Source organism: Limulus polyphemus, unplaced genomic scaffold (genome assembly GCF_000517525.1).
Source record: "Limulus polyphemus unplaced genomic scaffold, Limulus_polyphemus-2.1.2 Scaffold67, whole genome shotgun sequence".
Classification (NCBI taxonomy): domain Eukaryota; kingdom Metazoa; phylum Arthropoda; class Merostomata; order Xiphosura; family Limulidae; genus Limulus; species Limulus polyphemus.
In genome coordinates, this window is record NW_013665677.1 from 326,524 (window position 1) to 338,182 (window position 11,659).

Consider the following 11,659-nt stretch of genomic DNA (forward strand, 5'->3'; position numbering starts at 1 on the left):
TCTTAATTTTTTGCATTTAGTTTTCCTTGGCCCTCACCATTGTCTAGTCCTAGTTTAAAACTTCCCTTACAGCTGAGTTACTAGCCTTGACAAACAAGCCAGCCTCTACTCTATTTAAATGTAAACTATCCATTGCAAAAAACTCCCTTCTTCCATTGAACTGATTCCACAAGTCCAACCAGCCAATCTGCTCATCCATGCACACTAACCTAAGCCTAGCATCTAGCCCTAGTGACCTACTTATAACATCATTTCCACAGTTAATTCTGGGCAGTATCCCTGAAAAAATTAAGTTATGGCCTTTTTCTTTAAATGCCTTTATCAACCCATTTGTACTTATTAATTAGCTCCTCTGACCTACCTTTACCTAAATCATTGGCCCCTACATGCACAACAAAAACTGCATCTCTGCTAGCTCCATTTATTATATCTCCTGTTCTGTCATTTATATCCTCCACCTGTGCCCCTGGTTAGCGTAATCTGATTCTTTTTCTCCCTATTTACCCCATAGACTATTCTCTCCACATGCCTTGTCAAAGAATCACCTATAACTATAACCTCCTTATCATCCATATACTTTTTTGACCCTTTTGCTTTCCTTCCCTCCAATAGTTCTTCATCTGCAGAAGCTAAGGGCTGAAATTTGTTGCTCAACAGAATAATATTGTTAATATACAAAAAATAAGAATATGACTTAAGTATGCATTGCTATACTTTGAGAATACATTCACATAGAAACAGCTTCAGGAAAATATTTTATGAACATCATATAGCATAACCTAAAACAACAAGGAACCATTTGGTTTTTCAATGCTGTCCTTCATGAACACCCACCCTTGGGAAAAGTAAAAATTTAAACCCATCCTTTATTTTTCAGGAAGTCATTGATTCCCCTGTTATATTCTTGCAAAGTATTGGTCTCCTCAACTTCCAATGGCAACCCATTCCATAAATCAATAGCTCTGTCAGAAAAATAAAAATGTCTTTACTGGAGCCTAAACTGTCTTCTACAAAATCTTAAACTTGTGTTCTATCATCTTATTGTCATCAGAATATAGCAATAAGAAAACATAAGTCTTTATCCTATAGATAATATTGTAAACTTCAATATGACCATCTCTTATCCTTCTTTCCTCAAGAGATAATAAGTTAAGACAAATTAGCCTATTTTTGTCAATAACCCTTCCATTCCTAGAATCCTCCAAGAAGCTTTCTTCTGAGCTCTTTTCTAATGAGTCAATATTATTTCTTAGATAAGAACAACAAAACTGTTTACACGTATTTGATATGAGACTTAATTAGTCATATCCTTTAATAAATGTGTGGCACTGAATAAAGTATTGGATGAAATATAAGCACAATTACTCATTTCTTAAAATTCTAGATACTTACATCTAAACTTGTCCTCGAGGGTTCCATGACATAGAAGTATGACACCAATTTTGAAGGAAAGGATACGAATATAGCCTGTTCTAGTTGAACTAAAGTGAGAGAACAGCAAAAATTGTGAAATCCTAAAAAAAAAGTAGAGGTATTCAGCTAGGTGAAGTGGGCCTATTTTTTTAAAAAGAAAAAAGTCTACATGTAAGCATAAAAAACGACAAAGCAGCTCAAATAAGTCCTGGCAGTAGTATTGTCTTAAAAAATAAGTTCCGGTACTCGGTACTCACCCCAGGACACAGCAATAATGACATTAAAATGTATAATATCACCATAAATATCACACTTATGTGTACAAGCATATAAAAATATTAATATACAATTCCTACAGAAAAAAATGGAATAGGAAGTGTATAGAAGTACTAACACTACCTAATAGCTCCAACAAATAATATAAAATGAGTAAACACTGGAGCCCTTAATGTTTTTTAATTAGCTGCTCCATTTCTAATAAAACATTTAAATAAAATAAGTGCATTTAGGTTCATGAGTATTAGTAGTGATGTAGTCTTTGTCGTGCACATAGAGTTAATGATGTAGAGAAGGGTAAGTCAGGAGAGCTTATTGTTATATACAAGGTATACAAAGAAAAGAGCCATAATAACTTAATTCTTTCATGGATACTGCCAAGACTTAACTGTGAGGATGAAATTATAAGCAGGTCACTAAGGCTGAATGCTAGCTTAGATTAATATGTAAGGAAGACAAGTTGGCTGGTTGAATTTTTGGGATGGATGATTTCCATTTAAATAGGGTAGGAGCTGGTTTGTTTGCAATGGCTTTTAATTCAACTGTAAAGGCAACTTTAAACTAAGATTAGACAGTGTAGCGAGCCAAAATAATGAAAAAAAAAAGAATGTGGAGAAAGGTGTAGTGTGAGAACAAGGTACAAAGATAGTATTAATAGTAGGCTAAACTATTGTTATTGTAATGCTAGAAGTATAAAAATAAAATTGATTAATATAGAGCGATGGTCAGAAGAGAGGAATTGATATAATGGGAAAACTGAAGCCTGGCTAAATACAGATAATTTTGATGACAGAAATTTCTTTGATATACAAGGTAATAGACTGTTTAATAGGGCAAGAATAGTAACAAAAAAAAAGGGGGAGGAGTGGCTTTACATTTAAAATGTGAGTTACAGCCTGTTGAGGATATCAAAGCTAACAGTAACAAGATTGAATCTATTTGGGTTTCTGTTAGTGGTTATAAGGGAGAAGGCATTTAGTTGGAATTTGTTACAGGCAACCAGATGAAACTGATGAAAATAATGAGAAACTACAGCGACATAACCAATTTAATTGTTAATGAGGTTATAATTATAGGAAATTTTAATTTAGACACATAAGGGAGACTGGTTTTTAAAACTGCTCAAGATGGATTTCTTCAACAATTGATGAGGGAACCTACTAGGAACAACTGTTTTAGATTTATTGTTAACATCTAATAAAGAAATAGATGATAGGGTAGAGACTGGGGAACATCTAGGTACAAGTGATCATTGCTCAATTAAATATGATGTTTTGCTGCACATGGAGATAAGGAAATAAATATTTTCCTGGATTGCAAATATATTTTTGATAGGTACTTAACCCCTTGCACATAATAGCTTCTCTCATTCAGTGCTGCCCATTATATGCTCAACTTTTTGTACTCACCACTAGCCTTGAAACTCCTACCTACCCCATGTACCTGAAGCCTGAGAAATGACAGACAAAGTAGTAGTAGTCAAGACAGTGTATTCATAATTAAAAATCCAGAATTTATGTTTGAACAGTGGTAATTCCACAAAACATAAAAAAAAAAAACATAAGTTAAGTGTTTAATGACTGAAAACTAACTTACTTAAGTCTCCAAAAAGAAGGAACTCTTACATAGGGACACTCCACTCATTCTGAAGTTGTATAAACTAAGTTTTATTTTATAACCACTTCTCTCTTTCAACCTTTATTTTGGAAATTTCATTTTTTATTAAAAACCATCAATAAAAGTTCCTTTGTTGTGTGTGACAAATTCATTAGTACATAATCTGTCAAATGATTTCAAAATGTTTTCACACTGACCTGTATCTCTTGTTATCAGATAAATTATGATTAATGTTGACACTCATTGAAATCAAAGATTTGTCAAGAGGGCTAAATCATGAGTACAATTAATATCTATGCTGACAAAGAATTCTACCAAACAGATATACACTAATATAATGAATTATGTATACAAGCCTTGAAATAAATAGCCAGCAGGCAGGAATTGGTATCAAGTTTCTTAATTTACCTCCTAACTCACTTTTGACTAGTACTTGTTGCATGTCAAAGCTAGTGATAAAACATTCAATAATATACAATTCCCAGTCTTAGATTTAAAAATATTAATAAAATTTAAAAACCAAAGAAATCATCATATGCAATAACTCTTTACATAACACCATGTATTTAACATCAAAGCCATTAAGTATAATCTTCTCACATAACCTTAGCTATATTTTCCATCATACAACATTGTCATTAGGGAAATCTGTACCATGTCAGCAACTGATGTTGCTATATAAGTCTTAATCACAAGTCACATGCACTCAAAACTCTACAATAACTTTCATTAACAATAATCTCAAACTTTAATGCTAATATTTTCCCTAAATAATAATGTATTTTGATAAATACTCACCTCCTCTGACAGACAGCTTCCTTACTTTTGAGTTCACACATTTTGCCAAAGACATTTGCAAGCCACCAGCCTTGTGAAAACTCCTACTTAATCTCACGTGAACTTGCACCACTGCATGATGATGTCATCATACAGCAGAACTCTCCACCTTCATGTGCAATGACTTCCTCTACATTTGAGCTCATGAATCCTTATTCTTTGACAAAGCAATGAATAAATGTGGAATGGAAAAGCAAGTAGGATGGATGGAAATGTGTGAAAGGTGATTATCTATCAGAAATACATTTTATGGTAAGGAAAACATTAACTTCAGAAATCATACCTCACCTCTAGAGTTAGAATCCCATGTTGAGATGGTGGAAAGACTGGTTCAAAGACTGCCTTGATAAACTCCCTTCAGAAAGGGACTGAAGAAAGCCCATGGGGTTCTGACAACCGATGGCAGGGGCTCCATAGGGAGACCATATCTCATCTTGTCCAGAGTTAACTCTTTGCCTATGTAGAAAAATAGAGGAATCACAAAAGCCATAAGGTTGTCACAAGGATGGATGGAACAGGTACATGGCCATCCAAGAACTTGCACACAAACTGTGAGACTGACAATATGTTTAGTGAGATTGGGGCTCATTCAGGCCATACTTGTGTACTCATTTCCTCTACCATCAGACTCAATTGGTCAAAAATAGTCAGGAGAGAAGGGCACCTGTGATAAGCATCCATACTCACATCCTCCACCATCAATTTCTATGAGCCTCATGCCAACTTTGGGAAGAGGGCGCTGTATTGGTAGTTATATAGACCTCTACTTGATCATTAATCACTACTGGCTCCTTGTCTGCTGTGGAAGTAGGGTATACGAGTGATACATAACTGGTGCATATGGTGTGTTCACTTCAATTCTACCATCACTCTCTATGGGCCTCATGCCAGCTGTGGGAGAAAGGCATCATATTATATATACATCACCATGAGCATAGAGAAGTGATATAGTAAGAAAGGGTATATGAGAAAGGTGTGACCATTGAACTATGTTATGGAAGGCTAGAGAAGGAAGGACCAGCCAGGGTAAAAAAAAGGTAAGTGCAGTTTAAGAGAATTCTGTAAAAAATCATGGCATAGACATCTGAACAATGGTGACCACAGGCAAGGAGGAGGTCATATGTGTCCAGGGAGAGATAATATATTGGACAAGTTGTTAGAGGTGAGGGTCCCAGGTAAAAAGGTGGAGAACCACAGTGAGAATTCAGTCAGACAAAGAGAAGATCAGTGAGGTCTGTGGATAAGGAAGGAACAGAAGGTGGTAGAAAGGCTTGATGAAGAAATTATCCTGTGGCATTGGGATAGGTGGAAAGTGGTAGAAATGCTACCTAATGAACTGTGATGGAAGAGACAGGCAAGCAACAGTAGAACACATGTAAAAGAGGAGGGGATATATTATAAAGCAGTTATTAGAGGGGAAATTGTGAAGGGGAAACCAATGGCAATAAGTACATCATGTACTGCAGTAACCAGAAGAGGAAGAAGGGTGACCAGAGTAGAAAAATAACAAGGTACACAATAGGTTAACATGGCTTGAAGTCCTACATGTAAAGACGAAGGAATGTCACTCCTAAATGAAAGAGTTATATGTGAGTTTGGATCAGAAGGTAAGGTATATAGGGAGAGGAAAGGGGTCCTGGACAAGATAAGATGGATTACAGAAATCTAGGTTGGAATTGCCAGTGAGAGACAACCAGTAGTATCCTGCATGGGGTGTTCCAAATCAGAGTGAGAATCCAAGGGAGGGAGGTGGAGAGGAGAACAGGCCAGGAGAAAATTATGGCACCAGCCTTGACCGAGGACATAGACAGCCAGGGCTGAGAGATGAAGTACAGGAGACCAGAGAGAGGAAGGCTGGTTTTAAGGGGTGTGGCAAAGGAAGTTACCCGAGGAGTACTAATTTGAAAGAAGATCAATAGAAGACATGTAAGTGGAGGGACCATTCTATGTGTAGAATGCAATCTTATCGAGAAAGACATCCTATGACAATGTTAAGTAAACCTGGAACATGACTGGTTATGAAACTCACATGAACAGAATGGGTACAAAGGAGAAGGGGACCTGGTATGTGTATCTCATTGGTGGTTGACATGAGACAAGACAATGAATCTAACCAAATGGATCACAACTAATTGATTCATAAGAAGAGGAAATAATTGGAGCAAAGCATGAAGGACATCAAGCAGGTTGAAGGCATGATAAGCACAGGACATCTCTCAAGGAACAAAGAGCTAAAGTAAGACTTATTCAGAGACACACATTATCCTGAGAGAGAGGTGCCCATATATAGGTGTAAGTCTGGATTTGGAACAGGTAAGAGAACACCAGAAGTGGTGGTAGAGAGGTCTAGCCTCCAAGCAAGATCCTCCAAAAGAAAAGGAAGGTGGATTTGTAAAGTTGGTGGAACCCTGAAAAGGTTTTATTGGTCATGCAACACCTACTGTAGAGGATACATATGTGCACAGCCAGAAAAGCCATGGTCCCCAAAAGTGGAAGTACCTCCATTGCAAAAAGTAAATGTGAGGTGCAAAACATTGTGACTAGATAGTAGGTGAATGGGAGAAGGTTAAACACAGTCAGGATGAGTTGATCGGAATTAGTAGGAGAATGAGAACTAGTCAGGGTAAGGAAAAATTAGGAAAATTGACAGGCCACCCCAAAGGATTGAGTTGCAAAGAAGGATGGAAGTAAAGTAGGGAGGATTATGCATGGGAATAGGTGAGGAGAAGCCTGTTGTAAACATAAAATGTATCAAAGGTCCAGAACCTGAAGAGGTCAAGCAAAGGCCTGCATAATGTGAATGAGAGTGAAGGGAGGGTGAGTAGGAGACAATGTTGTGAGGATGGAGTGATTGGGATGTGGATAAAGGCATCTAAAACATATATTCCTTGGTCATCCATAGGCTGGGGTGAAATTACCAGTGGAGAGAGAAATTCACAATCCAATATTGTGTCACAACCAAGAAACAATAAATAGAAGATGGGTCAATAATCAGACCCTAGTCCCCTATCCTTAGAGGCAGAACAGAAGAGCAGGAGGGCAAATTCAGAGAGGGGCTGTGAACCCTCAAGATGGGTTAATTCTCTCATAATTCCAACATTGCTCCTACCCAAGATGTTGAAGGTATGCAGGATCAGATGGGAAAAGGAAACCAATTGGGACCAAAAGGTAGAGGGAAGAAAAATGGGTGCTCGTCACCAATTAGACCAGCAAGTAAGATGGTGGATGAATGTGGGATGAGAAGTGGAGGATGGAAGGTATACAAGACATAGGATGTGAGTAGGATGAGAGCCATAATGAGGTACAAAATTGGTAGGTCAAGGTTGGAACAGTTAGGAAAATGAAAAATGTGAGAGAAAAATTGAGGGCGGACAGCAGAATCCCATAATACCAGGGAATCAGGGACACCACTAAATTTCTCTGGATGAAAATAAGAGGCAAAACGAAGGGCCCAAAAAAAGTGAAAGAGAGATGAACTTGAGATAAGAGGGTACCCTTCCCAAATGGTTCCAACAGAAGTAACAGAGAAGAGGATAAATGGTTAAGGAGGTGGAATGGGCCAAGGAAGCAAAAAGGAGAGATCTAAATTTCCAAGAAAGGTCATGAAGGGAACAAAGAAGGGCTACTGACATAAAGTAAAGGGAGGAGAGATACCAAATAAGGGTAGTACAAAATTCAGAAAGACAAAAATAAGCAGGCAATGAATCTGACTCCTCAAACTGGCAAATGCGACTCTGAAGACTGGAACAGGTAATGCTAATGACTAGAACAGACAACAAAGGAGATAGTAAGGCAGGGAGTACCAGGCATAAAATTGCAAGAGAGAAAGTGAGCTTGAAATGAAGTGGTATGTACCGATATAACAAGTGAAGAAGGAAATATAAATAAATTGTGAGGAAAGGCTTATGTAAAAGTAAATGGGAAGAGTAAAAAACAATGGATTAAGAAAAGTAATTGCACATATCTGAAAAATAAAGTGAAGAAAGTCAGAGGAAGTTTGAGGGTGTCATTCGTTAGGTAGAATAGTTCACAATATACACTTGGAGGTGAAAATTGGTGCTCAACTTCATCCTCATCAGTTTCAGGCACAAAATTGGGGAAGGAAAGTTATGGAAGAGTCTTGGCTATATAATGGACCACACCACACAATGGAATATGGCTGTCGTGTTTTCCACAGAAAAAGAACTTCCAGCAGAAATACCATTAATATGTGCAGTGTGAGGAGATAATTCACTCACATTAGCTTTAGAAATATTCAAATTAAATTATGAATTCAAGTTGAGTGTAATAAACTCAACCAAGTAAAAAACTGAAATTTGAAAAAATTGCAAATCTCAGCAAACTCAAAAACATATCAGTGCACTAAGTGCCAAGGAAAAGAATGAAGATTCACAAGCGTGAATGTAGAGAAAGTCATTGGACATGGAGGTCTGTCTTGCTCCTACTAGTGAAGGGTTCTACTGCAAGATGATGTCATCATGCAGTTGTGGAAATTCATGTGAGGTTAGGTGAGAGTTTTCACAAGGCTGATGGTTTGCAAGTTTCTATGGGAGAATGTGCAAACTCAAGTGGAAAGAAGCTATCTGTGAGGTATATCACTTCAGAATTTTCTCATTCTTTCTTAATCAGTTTAAAAATGCACAGAGTACATAAAGATCAAAACAATCACTTGTTTATGACTACTTATTCAACATGTATGTGAATTCAACATTCTAAAGTTCTCCAGTCACAACTTCCTACACTTAACACTAATTCAAGCAAGTAGAATCTTGTATGTTAAAAATCAGTCTTTTCAGCATAATTCATACACTCCATGTAAAAATATTCAAATATTCAAAACAATTAATTTCCTTTTTCCTCTAATTTTGTTACAAAGATTCAGATTTCTGCAACAGTATCATATGATCCCATGTTTTTCATCTTTTAATTCCATATAACTGTGCCATAAATTCTGTGGAATTGATTGACCACAAAACCCAAAGCCTTTTCCAGCTTGCAAATCACAATATTTCTAAACTATTCAACTAGACTATTGTACTAATGCCAGTAACTAGCATTAGAACACTGACAAGTAGAAAGAATATAAACTACAGTTTTTCAAGACTATGTATTTTAATCATAATACTTGTGCCAATGTCATTAACATAAAACACTGAAAAGTATAAATAATTTCTGAAAATTACCAGATATACATGTGTATCAAACACTGTTATGGTTATACTTCTTAACATGTTACACAGAAAGTCAGTTGGTACAATTTTGGTTAATCACCTGAATATAATGTATTGAAAATAACTGTGTAATGAACATAAAACACATGGAATTGTTCAAAGAACTGTATTATTTGTTGCTTGTTTCTTACAATATTTTTCTTATTTACAGCACATACAATTTTTGATATTTAATAGAGAATTTTGGAAATCATAAATGCAAGTCTAAATCTTTATGATTTAATTATAATGCAATATTGTACTCACTTATGTCCTTGATAATAGTAAAATTAATGTGTTCAGCTGTGTTGATGTATGAAAGGTGATAATTAATAAATTAATCAGCATAAAAAAATATACTTTTTTTCCCCAAAAATGTTGATATTGTTCAATTTTATAATGTTTTTGTGAGAAACACTATATAACTTTAACATTTCAAAGTAAAACTGATAGACTGCGAGATTGTTCTTAAAACCATATTACAGCAAGATGGATATTTGAGCTTTCATGTTTTCATAATATGTTACTTTCATTAACATAATATATCTAGTTTCATAATTTATTTTGATTATTATAATTTTAATATAGAGAATATTTTGTATTGTTAGCTTAATGTATAGATTTAAAACTAACCTAAATCTTCTAAGCTGGTCACACCTTGTAAGATATTATTGGGTTTAAACTATGGGCAAAAAATATCATTAACAGTGAGAGTACCCAACTGATAAAACAACATATCCTAATCTTTATAAGTAAAAATGTAAGAAAAGTATATTTAGTTAGTTATACATGTTACTGGATTTATTTTTGGTATAAGTAGGTAGTTTGCTCTGACCAGAAGTTAATATTAATGACAATCTTCCCCAATACTCGTTTTATATAATTAATTCTAAGTGGCTTCAAAGATGAGTCATATGTGCAAAATATTTTGCCTATAAAGTGCCTCTTCTTGATGTCAAGTAATTTGCATCATCATTACAAAATCACTATGAGATAACTGATTATGTTAAAGTAAATGTTTAAGCCACATTCAGCACATCAGTGTGTATTAAAAAGAAAACCTCAGCCTTATCATATTCACACTTATGTACTGTGTATGTATATATATCTTCATCACTGTTTGCAAGACCATGACATTAGCATCACAATCAATAATTTCAGCATCTTGGGAAATGTGGCCAATGAAAAAATGCTTTGCACTAAAGAAAGCTTGTGGATACACAAAGTGCATCCTGAGTTGAATATATAACATCAAGTGAAACACACTATTTGTATACTTATTGTGTTAAAAATCCGAATGTACTTACTGACTGGTTATTCTGTTCTCATAGTTTAATACAAGTTTTACCTGTAAAATATTCTACTTTAATTTATCGTCAAATAAACAACAACATAATAGTTAAGCAATCCTATTAAAGGCAACTTACGTGTCAAACAAATTCAACAGCCAGTTTAAACACATGTCTATACTTAGAGGTTTGTTGACCAAAAAACCTGGTTCACTGGATACACTCTCATAGATTGTTGAAAGACATGTAATCATTTCTGTGATGCTGATAAGCTTATCATTCTGAGCTCGAAGACCATGCTGATCAAACGCATTGATGATGTTATTTAAGTTCAGGAAAGCCACTGAAAGATAAGTACAACAATAACTATCACAAAACAAATGGGCTTTATTCTAATAGTTAATAGTAACTGTAAAGTTGAATTTTATAAGCTTATCATTTTGATGGCACCTAAATTACACATAGAAAATAACATTAGTATCTCCAATTAATATTAGTTAAGTCTAGTAACAGAAACATACATTCTAGATACTAATGTTGTTACAATTTTGGAAACTTGTACAAATGTTACTATACAAAAGGTAGTCATTACATTTCTGACATAGAGTTTGGGTATTTTTTAATTCCAGGATGCTTTCTGGATTTTAGATTTCTTTGAGAACAATTAAATGTTATCATTTGATTTACTACATTTCTCATCAAACTTGGTATATATCTAGAAGTGTACATGTTACATATATGTTTCTTTTTAATAATTATCTATCACATATACTTGCATGTTAAAAAAATATAAGTCTACTGCAACAACAGACTCCTCTTTTATCCACACATGTGGTTATTATAGAGTTTAATTAGCATATAACCTGTCAAAACTGATGGGGCAAGTACTATTGCCCCCACCCCATAGTATACCCTAACCTAACATTTCATAGGTAATAATGGCTGGAGACGGCTTAAATGGGTAATGAAGAAAAACTTTAATATAAGTTGATGATGACAAAACCTTGTCGAAACGTT

At 35.1% G+C, this 11,659-nt stretch overlaps 1 protein-coding gene across 5 annotated transcripts in view; it reads right to left on the bottom strand.

The window, feature by feature from the left end:
• Nucleotides 1-11,659, bottom strand: part of LOC106465344 (dystrophin-like) — a 144,232-nt gene that overhangs the window by 35,982 nt on the left and 96,591 nt on the right. For all 5 annotated transcript variants that reach the window (XR_001291200.2, XM_013925579.2, XM_013925571.2 and 2 more), the window contains 2 exons: nucleotides 10,781-10,985; nucleotides 1,393-1,481 (listed from right to left, as the gene is read on the bottom strand). Coding sequence is in view for 4 of the 5 variants with exons in the window: in XM_013925579.2 (XP_013781033.1) it covers nucleotides 1,393-1,481; nucleotides 10,781-10,985 (294 nt within the window). In the remaining variant the exon portion in view is untranslated. The remainder of the gene's footprint in view (nucleotides 1-1,392; nucleotides 1,482-10,780; nucleotides 10,986-11,659) is intronic.